Source organism: Cupressus sempervirens, chromosome 10 (genome assembly GCF_028749045.1).
Source record: "Cupressus sempervirens isolate cs-2001-9-10 chromosome 10, ASM2874904v1, whole genome shotgun sequence".
Lineage (NCBI taxonomy): Eukaryota > Viridiplantae > Streptophyta > Pinopsida > Cupressales > Cupressaceae > Cupressus > Cupressus sempervirens.
The window spans coordinates 406,445,776-406,463,257 of NC_143127.1; the positions used below are offsets into that span (position 1 = coordinate 406,445,776).

At 35.7% G+C, this 17,482-nt stretch overlaps 1 protein-coding gene across 2 annotated transcripts in view; it reads right to left on the reverse strand.

Annotated features, from left to right (window-relative positions):
• Nucleotides 1-17,482, reverse strand: part of LOC149534378 (protein root UVB sensitive 6-like) — a 148,327-nt gene that overhangs the window by 82,479 nt on the left and 48,366 nt on the right. The window contains exons 2-3 of one of the 2 annotated variants that reach the window (XM_089803409.1): nt 15,094-15,164; nt 11,474-11,572 (exon numbers count right to left, since the gene is read on the reverse strand). In XM_089803409.1, the coding sequence (XP_089659535.1) occupies nt 11,474-11,572; nt 15,094-15,141 (147 nt within the window). In that variant the 5' untranslated portion in view covers nt 15,142-15,164. The remainder of the gene's footprint in view (nt 1-11,473; nt 11,573-15,093; nt 15,165-17,482) is intronic. The other variant, XM_089803408.1, reaches the window with a different exon arrangement.

Here is a 17,482-nt window from a genome sequence, read left to right on the forward strand (position 1 = left end):
ACTAGATAAGAATGCTTAAGGTACTCTTGTGGCCGTGAGGTTCGTTGCTCGCCGCAAGGTAAGGAGTCCCATATTGGGAGCAAGAGTACTATGAACGGAAGCCCTTTCTAAACACCATAGGATTAGAAGCTGCCCTCTTTTACCACTCAACATCTTACTACAAGGATTGATCCTAGTGGATTACCCGAACCACCCCAAGATTTGACTCACCATATGTGTCTCTTTGAATGGGGAAGCCTATCTATGACAAAGCCAATATCTATTGTGGGAAACAACTTTGTGTGAGGCAATGAGGCATCAAGTTGTGGGCCAAGGTATTGAGTAATGAACCGTGTCCTTCAAGTAGATATTGCTTGATGTGTTCTCGAATGTGCTATACCAATGGAAATCTTTTGAACATACACATGACGATAATTCTAGGGCTTTCCTTTTTTTATTGTATCATGCGAGGTTGCTTTGTCCCTTGCTTGATTGCTTGAAGACTACTCCATGTGCCACTATCTTGCTTGGAAAAAACTTTCTAAGCATTTTTGCTTGTGTTTCTTACTAGGGGAAGTTTCATCATTTGACTTTGTTTTTCTATGTCGCTACTATTTGAACTTGCTTAATATGGCTCTGGTCTCTTCCACTTTCTTTGTCCATGTCAACATTCTAGGACCTTCTTTTTGGCTGAAATGTTACCTTGATCTCTTGACTACACTCTTTGATTGGGAAAGTTTTTCACTTGTCATCTCGCTTGCTCTATCTACTTGGCTATTGGGCTTATTTCCTAGCTCTTGACTTGAGTTGCTAGTGTCGTAAGATGCTTGGACACTTTGCTTGACAAGTCACTTATTCATTGCTACCTCTCTTTGACAAGTTTACACTCCACCTTTCTATTTTGAACATCAAGTTATCTCGTATCACCTTATTAGCTCCTAGTCTCCTTCATGCTTGACTCTCTATCCACCACTATGGGCTTCAAATCTTTTGCTACCAAACCTCAACCAAATCTAGATGATCATGACCTCCCCCATGCCACTAAAGAGTCTCAAGACCTATACGCTCAATACAAAGAACTAGAAGAGACAAATGATCTTTCTTACCTTCATCTCTCTAAGCGCATGATAGAAATGAAGTCTAAATTTGAGAAAAGGTTGGAGGAGAAGATTGCATTCTTAAATGAATCTCCCTTAAGACCTTTACATACACATGGATCATCTTCTTCTAGGTCTACATGCTCTACTTCAAGACATCAATTGTCTTCACCTACTAGATCTAAAGACCTCTTTAGAGAGCTAGCAAGTAAAACCTCCTTGAAGTCTATGCTAAACTTTCATGACAAGCCTATCTTTGACCAATATGATGAAGACATGGATGCATGCTATGCACTTGAGAAGCAATAAAAAGAGCCTAGAGATACTTTTGAGATGACTTTTATTCCCTTGGAAGATTCTTATGATTCATCTTGCAAATGCTCCTTGCTAATGAGCTCATCACATTGCCTAGGACTAGCTTATATGGAAACCCATTCTTAGACATCTATTGTGCTTATCATCGACATAATGAGCATAGGACTTCTGATTGTATCGAGCTGAAACATAAAGTTCAAGATCTTATTGATGATGGGATTGTTGATAACTCTAATAACTCATGTAATGAGGATACTTCTCTTAAGCAAGATCATATTAATGAACCTATGTCTAGTGATGGTTTCCTTGATACCTCTGCTTCTTCCAACATGCATGAATTTCCTAAATCTTCAAAGATTTTCAACATACCTCCATCAAACAAAGAACCTAGTGCTTTCCATATGGACTGTGCATACCCTCAAGGGCTACCTCTAAAAGAAACTCAAGATAACCTTCACTTGCATGCAAACCTTTTCAATGCTACTAAGGCTAAAGATCCTCAACCTCCATGCAATGCTATGCCTACTATGATCACTTACAATAGTCCGTTGTTACCACTTCAAGATCCTATCATGCAAACCAGCCTTAGAAGTGGCTCCATGTCAAGATGACTCTCAAAAAGCTAAAAGTTATAAATGTCAAGAAAGATCAAGATCAAGCACCCTTTCATCTCTTTCAAGATTTTTCCCCTTCATATCCTATGTCTTACCCACCTCCTAAGTATGATGAAGACACCACTTCCACTATCCCCATTGAGCTTACTAAAAATCATGAGAAAAGTTATATGCCTATGCTATCCAAAGAAACTTGTCAAGATCAAAGTATCTCCTCTTGTTCTACTTCTCCATATCCACTTCAAAACAATGCTCAAGCTTCAAATGATTCTATCAAAGGTGTTGCTCCATCGAATTGCCTAAGACTAGCTCATATGGAAACTCATTCTTAGATATCTATTGTACTTATCATCGACATAATGAGCATAGGACTTCTGATTGTATCGAGCTGAAACATAAAGTCTGGGATCTTAATGATGATGGGATTGATGATAACTCTAATAACTCATGTGATGAGGATACTTCTCTTAAGCAAGAACATATTGATGAACCTATGTCTAGTGATGGTTTCCTTGATACCTTCGCTTCTTCCAACATGCATGAACTTCCTAAATCTTCAAAGATTTTCAACATACCTCCATCAAACAAAGAACCTAGTGCTTTCCATATGGACTATGCATAACCTGAAGGGCTAGCTGTAAAAGAAACTCAAGATAACCTTCACTTGGCTGCAAACCTTTTCAATGCTACTAAGACTAAAGATCCTCAACCTCCACGCAATGCTATGCCTACTATGTTCACTTCCACTAGTATCTTGTTACCTTTACAAGATCCTATCATGCAAACCTCATATTCTCCCTTGTCCTTAGAAGTGGCTCCATGTCAAGATGACTCTCAAAAAGCCAAAAGTTATAAATGTCAAGAAAGATCAGGTTCAAGCACCCTTTCATCTCTTTCAAGATTTTTCCCCTCCATATCCTATGTTTTACCCACCTCCTAAGTAGGATGAAGACGCCACTTCCACTATCCCCATTGAGCTTACTAAAAATCACGAGAAAAGTTATATGCCTATGCTATCCAAAGAAACTTGTCAAGATCAAAGTATCTCCTCTTGTTCTACTTCTCCATATCCACTTCAACATTATGCTCAAGCTTCAAATGATCCTATCAAAGATGTTGCTCCTATCAAAACTACTCTTGAAAGTTGAGTCTATTGTTGGCCATGGTCACATTGCTCACTCTAAAGATGTTGATATCCCTACTCACTATCCATTTGCATCTCCAAAATCTATCCTTGGTCCTTATCGATCAAAGCTAAAGCCTTCAAACCTTCCATCCATATTGGGACCTTATGTTCCTTCATCTCCTACACTTTCCACTTCTAGCTCTCCTATTGTACCTCAAGATCAACAAAGACATTCATCATTCAAAAATATCCATCCACTCAACCATCTAAACCAATCATATCAGCCTTATCCATTCATAAGTCCCAAGTCTTTTGGAAGCAATTTGGATGTTCAACATAAGAAAACAATTATCTATTGAAAAATGAAGATCACTATGTCCCATCTAATTGACGTGTGAATGCTAAGAAAGAAAAAACATTCAAGAGACCACAACGGTCCACTATCCAAAGAGATAAATCAAAGGAAATATGGGTTCCTAAATCCATTATTGAAGAAATATACTCTAAAACTTCCAAAGGAAAAGAAAATTCAAAAGCTATATGGATTCTCAAGTCTCTCTTGAAAGACTTGAATATTGAACATAAATCAAAGTTAACATTTAAGCTTCGAAAGGCCTCCACTCCATTTTCTTCCAAACATCTTCATAAAAAGCTTCCAAAGCCTTCCAATCCATCTTCTTCCAAAATTGGTCTGCTACCTCATACATCTAAACCTCAAGCTATTTCATCCATGATTCCTCCATCATTCCAACACCCTTCAAGGTGTGTGTCAATGTTGATCTTGCCCAATATTTCAGCTACCCTCATGAAATCCTCTAAAGCTTACACTTGCTATCCATGCTCAGTCGGTTCTTTCAAGACATGAAATCTTATCCTCCATATACTCTTCCTACTATTATCTCTCTTCTTTAACCCTATCAACATCTTTGAGCATACCTTTCTATGGTCTTTGGCTTATCATGACTTATCTTTCCTATAAGAGCTCTATCTAACTCAAATAAAATGAGCTCTTTCTAAAAATTAAAAAAATAGAAAAAAGCAAAAAAGAAGAAAAAAAATGTGCCTTGGTGAAAACCACTTCTTGTGTCACCTTGGTAGAAAAAGTAAAGAGATCCTATGGTGAAAACCACTTCTTGTGGCGCCTTGGATAAGTAACATAATGAAAACCTGGCAAACAGGCATCATGCGCAATTCTTCCATCATCCATCCATTCCATTTTTGCTCTTTGATCTTGACACTGTTGAGCTATCCTTGCGTATTGGCTATCTTATCTACTAGCCTCCCTATTGTTCTTGCTCATTCGCTCATATCCTTCATATCTAGCTCCATCCTTATTCCTCTATCCTACTGCTATCCTATCCATTTGACCCCCTTGGTCTTGATCAATAAAGAAAAAAATGGTTCTCATGGGCCTCTTGACATGTCTACTCTTTTAGATCACATGCTTTCATATGTTATCTCACTTGGTGACTTCCACTACTTATCCTATACGCTTCCATTGCTTATCAAAAACCTGCTTCCTATGGCTATCTTTCCCTAGCTTGGGTACTCTTGAGGAGTCGAACCTTGAGGATCACTTTCACTTGCTTCATTCTTTCTTGCTTATCCATCTTATCCACTTGGTTCTACTTCATATTCTACACCTTGCTAGACACTGGGACAATTTATGTGATCTTGCTTGAGAACTAGTAATCTCTAAATCATTCTAAAAAATCATATATGATGTGAAAAAATCCTTTAAAAAATAGAAATTGTCCTAAAACAGTGATCATCTTAGTGAAAACCTCACAATAGGCATTTTGATGTATCACCCAAAAAATCAAAAATCTCAAAAAATCCAAAAAAATCATAAAACATCCTGAAAAAATACTGCCATGTGGTGAAAACCTAGAAACTGGTGCTTCTTGAGACCCTCACACCTATGTCTATCAGTCTCACTTCATGCTCATTCATCTCACTTCAGTTTGCCTAGCTTGGAATCGACTCGTGTGTCTCGGTCTAAGGGGCAAAAACTATTTAGCTTATCAGGATCTCTTTGTGCATCGGTGTTTCCTCGGCAAATTGCTCAACAGTGTTTTTCAACACTTTCCATTGACATCGAGTGTTTCTCAACACTTATTGCATACTTTGACTATAGACTAGGATGTTGCAATACTTCTCATTAGCAGACTCAAGTCCTACAAGAGATTGTCATGTAACTTACACAAACACACACTTAAACATTAAATTTGTTGAGACATGATGATCTTTATCTTCTTTGTGTGGTCTATGACAATTTATTTGCTCAGTGTTCCCTCCCTAATAGTCTTTCAAGGATGTCATGGACTAGAAGACTGGGGGCATGGGGCATGTTTTACTTGTTTTCTGCTTGTGATTATACTTTATTAGTCTAAGGTGTTGAGAGCCTATGCTTGTCCTACTTGACACTTTGGGCCTACAATGTATCATCCTTGTCTGTTTTTGCAAGACTGCACTCAAGGGTTATCCTAACGCTTATGCCTTGATACAGGTGTAATCTTGCTGTACTAAACTTAGGGAATCTAATTGCGTAGTCATCTTGACCTATATGTCTTTGATGCATAGGTTGGGTTCCCACATTTTTATCTAATATAGATCATATTCATATCCTCATAGTTTATGCTAGTGATGATTTTATGATCTTTTGATGTCCCTAATAAGGCTCAATGATAAAAACTAGGACCTACTTATGTAACCCTTGCAATTGCACCTTTCCATACTAGCTTGCAATCTAGGTTTCATTCTAGCTTAGCTTTGCATTTTGCATGTTGAGAGAGCTCTCTTCTTTATCTTTCATGGATGTGTCAGCTAACTGCATTCATCCTTCTCTTGCCTCGTATCAATCTTAGCTTATCTCTTCTTTCCTATTTCGCTTCTTTTCTATCTTACCATCTCATCCATGCTTTTGACCTATCTTTTCTAATCTTGACATGCTGGATCCATTTTTGGATTGAAATCCAAATTCGGGTTCATTTCGCTTGTCAATATTTCTTCCTTCTTCTATGTAGTTGGCTGACCTATTGAGGCTTAATCTTTGAATCTTGTTGGGGCAATCATCATTTCTACTCTCTTCCACTCTTTGCTTTCATTTCTATTTCATCTCATTTCATCTTTCTTCTTTCTTTGACCTAATTCTTATGCTTTATCTTTCTTGGTCAAACTTAGTCAAACTCGGGCATATCTTTATTGCTTGGTGGTCACTCTTTGGTCTTAATCTCTTATCTATCATCATGAATTTTTCTTTGTTTTGATTTGATCAAATCTAGCATATTTCTACATCTCCTCTATCTCATTTCGATTTCAATCCCGAGGGAGCAGGAATATTCTATCATTGTTGCAAATTGCATTCTGCCACAACTATCTATTTTCTCTTAATCTATCTGTTTTCTTTTCTCGACAAATTAGTGCTCGTCTTGGGTACTGATATTGTCTCTTCTCTCTCCATATGTTTAGTATTGCTGCTAAATAGATTGTGCATTCAAGATTTGCTATCTCTCTGTGCTTCATTCTTTAGAGTCAAATCTCTCTTTCATCTTGGCTTCTTCCTTCTTTGATGTAATGTGTTCCCCGACCAATCACACATTAGTCAAAGAGGGAGAAATGTAATCACCCAAAAATGGTCATCTAAACTATGAGCCCCCTTTCTAGCATTTTCACATAATTTATCTAATGTGTGTCCTTGATCAAATCTCCAAAAATCCATTTATTTGATTTTATCCTATAGTTTGACCACTTTATCCTAAGTTCATATTAATTAAAAGAACATGTCCCCCTTTTAATTAAATAAAATTCCCCACTCATCTCTTATCCTAAGTAGCAAATACAAAAGCATTTCCCTTATTTTAAAAATAAAAGAAAAGACATTTGTGTCCCACATGGGGGCAAAATTCAACTCTTCATCACGATTGGTGGAAATGCTTGTGCACATGGATCACTCTCACTTTCAAACTCCACCCTTGATCACACGCATCTTGCGTCATGATCTTTATTGTCCATTTCTCTTTAAAAGGGAGAGCTCTCTCCTCACTTCACAACTCCACTCTTTTACTAACGTTATGTTGCAGGATTAAAGATCTCATACTTGTGGAGCTCCTATTCTTCTATCTTCTATTCTTAATTCTTCATGCTTTTCATTCATTCTAGTTTCTCTCCATACTTATAGCTTAAATCATCTAGTCTAAATAGAGGTTGTAATACTTATTTTCTAGTTTAGCTTGCATTCTACTTTCTCTCATTTAGCTTTCATTTGCATTTAACTTTCATTTGTCGAGACCAAGCACCCCGAACAAAGGTCAAAGCAGCACTCAAAACATCCACCAGAAAGCAATAGCAAATCGAACAGGAGCAACAATCATGCAGCTGTTAGCCGCACAAACATAGCAATCGGAATGAAGGAAAAACAACCCCAACTATACCAGAAACGGCTGGCATAAGAGATTACAAAATCTCAAGCAGAGAGATCTAGATGTGAGAAGTTATACAGAGGAGTTCCATAAGTTGAGTCTCAGATCAAAGAGATGTGAGAATGAATCAGAAAAGGTAGCAAGATACTTGAGTGGCCTCAGGATAAGCATTTAAGATGAAGTGAGTATATTAGCACCAAAAACATTACACAAGTGCTTCCAATTAGCCCTGAGGGAATAAGACAGGTTGAGAAAAAAAGAGAGTAGAATAGAAAAGGTAGAGGAGGAAGAAACTTCAAGGGCAAAGGTAGCTTTGGAGGGAGAAGTCCAGGCCAAAGGTCTCATGGGGAGTCCATCCAAGGAGAGAAAGTTGGGGGCTCAAGTAGCAGAGGTGGCTACTGAGGGAGGAGGTCCAATGGAAAAGGAAGGTTAGGTGGATTGGGGAGAGGATCTGATTTCTCTAGTATAAGATGCTACAATTACAATCAAGTAGAGCACCCAACCTATAGTTGTCCAAAGAAAGCTTCAACTTCTCAAGGTGGTGGAAGAAGAACCACATTGTAGTGTCACCTTTTCTAGCCATTAACATTTGATGCGTCATCAACCTTTTTCCATCATGGTTTTGTGGGCTAACAAAGCCTTGCTAGGGGTCAGTACAAGTTTCTACACATACATCTTCACTATCTGGCTGATCAGAGCCAAGATAGCAGGGATTCCTGATACTTACTCCCTATAGTAAGTCAGCTGGGGTCAATATTTCTGACTTGCAATATTGGACTTTGAGCGTCTTGCCAAGCTTTCTAGCAAGCTATTATACATGGCTTTTTGAGTTTGACGAGATATTTAGTTTTATGTCTAAGGATTAACTTGTTTTAATAAAGTGACTTTAAAAGTAGAAAGGGAATTAATAAGTCGTTTTATTTTACAAAGTTATATTATTCTCTTAAGTGGGAAAATAATGCTCCAAGAGTCCCGGATGGATACCAATTGCAACCAAGAGGTGGTAGCCTTGTTACATTTGATCGAGGGACCTAATGCCGATTACAATCAGCCTTGGATAGAGACTTTGCTAACAGTATAGCCAAAGAGCATATATGGAGAAAGGAAAGTGCAGATGTGTATACATCAGTGTTCCACGGGGACGCATCCCCTATGCTTTTAGGCTCATACCCGTCTTGGGGACGAAACGGGGATGCAAGGATGGATTTTTGTTGTCCCCAAAGCTGTCCCCCTTTTGCCAAATTCGGAAACGTCCCCAAAACGGTAAAAAAAATTGGGCAAGAAACTTGGGGGACAGCCAGCAGTACCGGGGACGGCTTTGCGTCCCCTTTTTTTCAGCTAGTCGGGTAAAGGCAAAAAAGTAAATTTTGCTTTTTGTGTGGGTTCATAGCTGTCTTAAAGACATAATAAAAATGTGCAAACCATATTTGTCCATTAAAACACTAAAACACTAACTCTTCTTCTCATTTTTTGATATGATGTACTTGCTAAGAGGGAAAAAGAAAAACATAGAGCAACAGCAATAGCAACAATGAGGAAAGATTGCATTCAGTATTTCTATTTACTACTTACTATTTTAGTTGCACTTCCCTTTATTCTATTTTGATTTCATGCATAATACTTGGAGACTTTAGGCATTTTGATTTGACTACGTATGTATTTCATATGTTATAATGGAGGTACTTAGTATTTGTCATTTGATAATTTTCCATGTATTAATCTTCTATCTTCTAAAATGTCTATGGTGAATCGTTTATCAATGTTATGATATGCATACTTGAATTTTGTCTCTCTCTATAAGAAAATCCCCTATGTTTTTAATCATCGTCCCCTAAGGTCTTGTCCCCTAAATTTTGCCTTTGACCCGTCCCCATACCGGAAACACGTCCCCGTCCCCTAAGACGTCCTCATCCTGGAAACTCCATGGAGCATAGGTATACATTGATTTGTTCTTCTCATTTATCGAGTGCCTATGGTTACTCTACCATCATTGATGTTGAGCATGATGATAGCACTTGGGTTGAGCCACTCAGTATGGGATAGTTGAGTTTGGTATACTTGATGGTGTGATTTTTTCACACAAGGAGGTGCATTGTGTGATTCCTTGTATAAGGAGACAATTATGGAACCCGAGTGTTGATTCGAGATTTCGAGAGGAGTTGGTTAGTGCGTCAATCATAATTACATTGTATGAGATGCATTTGCTTCTCCATCCAGCCCATCTGCAAAGTACACTCTTTTCTGATTATTTCATAGGGTGTGTGATGGGTGATAGTTTTGTTACACTTCCCTTTATGAAGGAAGAAGCCATGTCCAGATTGCTTCTTCATTACAGTTACAGTTTTGAGATACATGTTAGAGAGGCAGTGTTGTGGCAATTGGACATTCTACTTTTTTAGAGTATGGAGCAACAGGATATTCCAAACTGGGAAGGTAAATGGCCTTTTTATTTGTGGGACCCAAGAGGATCAGTCTTACACATTTAATTAAGACAATCAATGATAATAGAGGATCTCAACTATTATGCAGGATCGTGCATACAATACCTTACATTTGTAAGAAAATTAATATGAGACTATTAATATTAATTCGATTACTAATATATTGATAGATATGGATTAGGATTGTATATTTGTTATAATAATTAAATACAGTGGTTATATTAATATTAATATTGTTTAATAGCAATATTGATTAATTGATTAGCTATATTGATTGCTAATAATTCATTTATAACTATCAATGATTAATTTTTATCATTTTTAACATTGAATAATATGTTTATGTTGGTACTCACAGTAGTTAATTGAGTACAAGTATTTTTGTATATACAACTGTTTTGGTTTGTGACACAATTACAGTATCTTTTCTCTGGTTAGTTGTAGTAAATTAGTTTTTATACATGCTATTTGTGCTTCATTATTACAAATCAAAGGACTATTTTAAGAAAATCAAACTATTATCTCATCAGAGTACCATTGCCAATATGTCTACACATGGCCATTGTGCATGTAATAACAAATAAAAACACCTTAAAGAATTGTTGAGAATCTGATATTCATAGGTGCATGTGCAATGTGCTGCCAAATATAAAGAGGTTTATTGTAACTACCTAAACTTTACCAAATAATAGTTATACGGGTTTTTACATTTGGGTATAGCTATCGTAGGTTACATTAGCTGTTCGTATTGTTTGACCTGAATGCCTATTGAGTCATTCCTCCATGGACACCCCCTGGATTTAAGCTAAGCCCAAAGTGCAAGACAGATTACTGACTCGCGTAGTAGGCCTTCAATCATCATCAATCTTTTGATAACCTCCCTTTATACTGTCATAAAGACAACCCCTAGCCTTGAACGTCATAAAACTTTCTAGGATTTTGGACCTAGAAATTTGCTACCGAACATATGGAAAGAAAGAACAGAAGTATTTGCATGTTTTTTTTCTGAAGATTTCCATCTACCAAAAGTTTTTGGGCACAAGCACCAGCCAAATTCAACAATCTTTTTAAAGCCCCTCTTTCCAAATAAGATCATCTTTAAAGGTGTATATAGATTATTAGTCTTAGTTGCATAAAATTATGGCAGGCAATAAGTTTATCCGTGACTAACTTCCTTTGAAAGACTAGCTATGAAGCAAACTTTTATTGGCACATATCTTTGCTCTACTACTACAAACTGAATATTCTTAAACAGGAATATTGGTATACATGATAAAAGGAAAAACTACTTTTCATAAAAGGGTAACCATTGTGCCTCTTGGGGCAAAGACAAAAATGTTAGCTTTAAGAGGAAAATATTTTCCATGAAACACCATCGCACAATTCATGTAATCTCAAGCTTTTGGACCAAAAATAAATATTACTATAATGAAAAGGGTCATTATCTGTCTAATAATTGCATCAAAATCAAGACATATACCTGGAAGGCTCGCCATTGCATGTATGACCCATATGATGAAGCCACACTATCTGGATAGCCTTCTGGTAACAGCCAAGATGTCATAAAAGTTTTCAAGTCCTACAGAACAATATATTTAAGGGAAACATCACAAACTGACTGAAAAGCATTTTGTAGGCAATTGTTTCTTGCAATAAAACATTTAAATAAATTTCGCTATATTTAAAAGTATCATTAGTTATAAATATTTATAAGGTCAGAAACATAATAAAAAGTACAAGACAATGAAAGGAAACATATCCCTTCATAGTGAATGTTATTATCTAGTCATGAGTGTTGAAATTCCCCATCAGATATTTTTATAAAAATAGTTGAAATTTGAAAACAAAACATTAAACAACAATTCAAAGAGAACAAAAATCAATCACTTATGCCCGTGGCTACCATTGATCTTACATTATAGCTTATGTCATTAAATGACCCCTATCCTATTGTATTATTTCACATAGGTTGATGGGGTGAAGTAGGGGAACTAATAATAATATTTTATTAAGTTAACATAAGCATGCTATATTCATAAAAAAAGCAACTTATGTTTTCTATAGAATGTTTTAAAAACGAATTTTCTAGACATTTTGTAGACAAAGCAATAAAGTTAATTTAAAATTACAAGATTGTTATAAAAGGAAAAGGTACATGTTGAAGAAGGCATCTAGTTTATTATATCAAGAACCTTTATACTTGAGAATGAATATTTTTTCATCTTTCTACTAAAGAACAAAAACCCTTTTGGCAACTAAATTTGAGGGCAAAAACCTTTTTGGCAAATGCATTTAAATAGAAAAAATCTCCTTTTAATATGAGTAATTCCATCTAGGAAATACCAAGTGTTCTGAAAAGATTTGCAGTTTCCAAATTGGAGATCAAAGGATTTGCTAGTATTGAAAGTTTGCATTTTTTAGTTGAAATGGGCGAAGAATATTCAATGTATTCATTTGTTGTGCAACTGAAAATTCATTCATATATTTAAGAGTTATGCAAAACTATATAATGTCAAAATTAGGAGTGTTATGGCAAGTCAATGTTGTTGTAATTGTACTAAACAGAGGAGGTGAATGCTCCTTATACAGATTTACAAGCTTAATATTTCTAAAAGAAAGAATCGTGAACTAAAGATGAAAATAGAAACTACTTAATAAACTACAGACTAACTAAGATGACTATTAAAGAAACATTATAGTATTCTAATACCCTCCCTTCATAGTCATCATCTAACTATTGTGTTTTGGTCACAAATACTGCAAAAAATTCTAATATTGTTGAAACCCTCCCTGGATCTGCAAAATGTTAATGACCAAGAAGCCAAAATCTGTCCAAAAAAGAACAAAGAAGGGTGCCCCCTTCTTTAGAAAGCTTTGCAAAAAGAGACAAGGGCCTGCCACTAACTCAACCACTAAGATGAGTCTGTCACTAACCCTCCCAAAATAAACAAAACATCTGACCAAAAATCATCACAGAACATCCAACCTAATGTTGGATAATGAAGCTACTCTTCCCTAAAGACACAAACAAACACTAAGACACAAAGAAACCATCCAAACTTTTGATATGACCATGATGCCCCATAGCAAACTGCAAAAAGCCACGATCTTTAAGGAGAAAAACCAAACGCTAATTTTGAGGTGAAAATTTGATCAAAACTAGACAACAAAATATGAGACATGGATCACCATAAAAAGCATTATTTTTGAGGAAAAATCAGTATAAACTAGCATATCATTTTTGAGGACAAATTATAAACCCGCAAAGGAGTCCCACGCAACTTTGTGAGTTATAGAGTCCAGAATTTTTTTTGAGGGAAAAATTTGTGAAAACCCACCAAATAATTTTTTAAGGGGAAAAAATATGAAAACCCATTAGAATTTTATTAAGAGAAAAAAAATAAAAAACCCATCAAAGAAATCTTCATGCAACAAAACATGAAACTTTGCATGGAAATAGCACGTGCAAATACATGCAAGTAACATGCAAGACCATGCAACTCGCATGCAAATACATGCAACATTTGAAACTCTAAGACTTCTGTCCAAACCAAGAAATCACGCAATCAAAACCCTCAACCAAAATCATGATTTTCAGCAAACATCTTCAAAGACAAACCACAAAATTTTCATACAATACCTCCAATGGTCTTTATTTCAAAAAAAAAAAAACAAAGAAACAAATTTCAAGAAAAAATTCCAAATCAAAAGAGGCTCGAATTTTTCTTTAAAAATTAGCCCAAGTTTCTGAAATCTCATCGACCTGCTCTTATATCATATTATGGTAAGTTGATGTTGTTGTAGTTGTATTAAACAAAGGAGATGAAAGCTCCTTATATAGATTTACAAAAATATTATTTATAGAAGAAACAACTGTAAACTAAAGACGAAAATAGAAACTACCTAATAAACTAAAGACTAACTAAGATGACCATTAAAGAAACATTATACTATTTTAATAAGGAGTACCGCTACAATTTTTTGTCATACCATTTCCAGACCAAATCTAATTGTTTTGTGCAAATTTGGAGAACTCAAACTCACCTTGGACTTGGCAGCCCCAAAAATTGGACTCAGACTCCTGGACCCAGAAAAAACTAACAAAAGGAAAAAAATTGTTGTTTTACAAAAATAAAACAGAAAGTATGCATTTAGAGAATATAATAGCAATAATGGAAATATTACACATCATATAATCTTGGGACACTCAATATTTAAAATTTCATCGTTCATACTTTTAATTCCAAACTTTAAAATGTATAACAGCGGCATAAGTCTTTACAAACTTACATATAATGTATGTCCAAATGTGAAAAACAGAAAACTAAAGACCACACCTTCATCTTTCTCTCCTAATATAACTTAATTTTGCAGACCTTGAAGTAGAAGGTGTTGAGTTATGCAAATGATGGGTTAATTCTTCTTCTTCAAGATCACAGTCCTCATCTTTGTCCTCCTCCATTTCATTGAGATCATCCAACATTGTTGCTTTTGCTTCTTTTGTTGCTCCTCTCTCTAATTTTGCAAGATCTTCTCTAGTAAGGAGGACATCATCACCGTGATTTTGTTCATTGATGGTCCAATCACCACATGGATCAATTTCATCTAGTCAATGGCCTCGTGAGACACACTCCACCTTTCTAGAGTGAAGGCAAATGATGTACTAAACAAAGACTACATCTGAGTCGCTTCTAGGTCAACATATTTCTCTTGTACATGTGAATGTTCTCAAATAAACTCTAATTTTGTCACACCCAAAAGCACTACATGGATGGGACAAAATATGGATGGCTATCTTTCAAAGATTAAGCATGCTAGTACAATAATTCTCCCACTACAAAACTATAAAAAAAAACATTTAGAAATGTTGGAATATTAGAATTGATTAAAAAATGTAACAATCATTATTAAGTTTCTAATTTTTCTTGTAGTATTCAACTAAACTTTTTACCCGATTGTTGTTTTCCTCTCTTCTCAATTGCTGCTTGTGCAGAGAAGAACCTCCCCTGTACACTTGTTTCCAAATTCATCAACAAGATAGTCCTCAACAATGAACAATTGCAAATCCACACATAAGATATAGTAAATGTCAAATCTAACCTCCAACTCCTCAAGATCCTTGTCTCTCAAGTCACGGTTAGGTGCCATCTCATCAATGCATGTAACAACACCTGCCATAACTGCCTAATTTAAATCTCACCAATTTAAAAACTTCATACAAGTGTGCATTCTCATGAAATCACTCAAATTTTTGCATCTCTATCACGTTGATCAATATATGTTTAGTTCCAAGTATCTCGTGATAAACTAAATAAATGCCATCAAACCATCAAATTGTGTAAGAAAGAATTAGATGTTTACTTTAAAGAAGGTACACACATGTTTGTCTTGGGTCAATGTAACGTTTGCAAGTTAAATTTGGAGATGCAACTAATCTCTATCACAGGTTTTCATTGTTGGAATATCAATTATCAGTTCTGGGGCTCCATGAAAAGGAGATGAAGCGTATGAAACTAATGCTCAAAGTACCTGCAATTATCACGCTCAAGAGGAACTCTCAGTGGCTAATGTCTTGACATTTTAAAATCGTAGCTCTGAATTCTTCTATACTAAACTTATTCGTCTGAATAGTTACCCAAAGAATGCAATTAAAGCTTCAATAAGGTGGTCGGTGGAATCTTGATCTTTTTTTGTCCATCTAGGAGCTGCTCTAGTTTGTTAATGACTCTCTTTTCAATATCAAGTTATAAGAGAAGCCTGACTCTGATAACAATTGCAATATCCCCTTTTTGCTGGTTATGAGACCGTATGGAATTTCAACAATTCTATCTTGAACAATTGATTTATAAATCCAAGTAGACTTACAATGAGATAATTAATGCAATTGACTTAATTGTATGATTATACAAAATGAATACACAAGTTATAGTGCAATTACTGGTAATTCCAAACGCAAACAATGACAGTGATGGAAATTATGTATAGTTCTAAATGCATATGCTTCCAAAAGTGAACGAGAAGGTTGCATGCAAGAATATAAATGTTGTATCTAATGAGACAATATCAATTATGCTTTACAACCTGATTGGCTGTCTCTAATGTACAATATGTTATCCACACTGCATATACAGGCTGAAGAATTATCTATAACTGCAGAGATATAGGTTGTGGCTGATATTTGTTTCTTGTATACATTGTGTAACATACCAATTTTCCTAAACAAGTTTGAATCAATTGATTTCCTAATTCATATGACATTGATTTCCATTAACTGTTTAGAACTGAAATAAAACTCTATTCAATATATTCAGCTGAAAGTAAATAACTGATATTCTTGAAATGAAATATCTAAAAATGCAAAATGAGATAATTATGTTCTGCGATCTATTAACTACTTCTAAATATCCAGCTGGAATTAAATAACGGATGTTCATGAAATGAAATATCTATCTAATTACAAATTGAGATAATTGCGAACATTTAACTTCTTCTAGTTAAGTAACAGTTTTTTGTGAAGTAATTGACTTTCATCTTGAAATGAAACAACTAAACATTCGGAGGGTTAAAGAACATACAATATAATTTGAGAAACTTCTTTTACTTGCTGTCCAAGCCCCGGCATTGGTGAGAGGAGAAGCATTGACATAGGCTTGACCTCCCAACCGCAGACCATTACTTATCTCCACATATTCTAATTTAATAGAATGGCCCTCCCTACCCCAAGGTCGGGTTTGGGATGTTCATAAGTCCAACCATCAGAATATCCAGGTGGGTTGAAGTCCCAACAGTTATCGCCAAAATAACTGAAGCGTCTAGATCTTCAACAAAGATCACTTGCTCGGCAAATCTGCCTAATTCCACCCTGGCCAAGGATTTCAAAAAGTGGGTCGACAAACCCAATCTCTACCACTCGGCTTGACAACATTCTTCATGAGTGGAACATGCATGAGCTAATTTATTATTTAACATGTTATTTATTAATTCTAATGCCATTCTTGTTTTGTAGACTCTCTACACCTCCTCACCATTTTCAAGCTACCAAGCCGGTGATTCCTAGGTGCTATCAAATTATAATCACAGAGTTACTTTACACCTTCTTCACCACATACTGGCAACATCGCCTGGTGAATTCCTTGGTGTTCTGATTTCAAGATCTCCATTGTAGATTATATATCTGAATGTATTTGATTATAAACTGAGATGGTTGTTTACGTAAACAATCATGTTATGGATTACACCAAAGATTCAGAATACATCTATTTACTATCCATGTATTCGGATGAAACTACAGATATCTTATTAAGGATTCAGTGTCTCTAACAATATACACTGTTGACGTTACACTAAGAAATGTGTTAACAAGGAAACGCCAGTGAATGAAATATATTATGTTTAAAACGTATTAAACTTAGCAGGAAAGATCATAAGGAATACTTGGGTTACGGCAGATGCCTTATGTGACTCCACCAACGATTTCGAGACAGAGCTC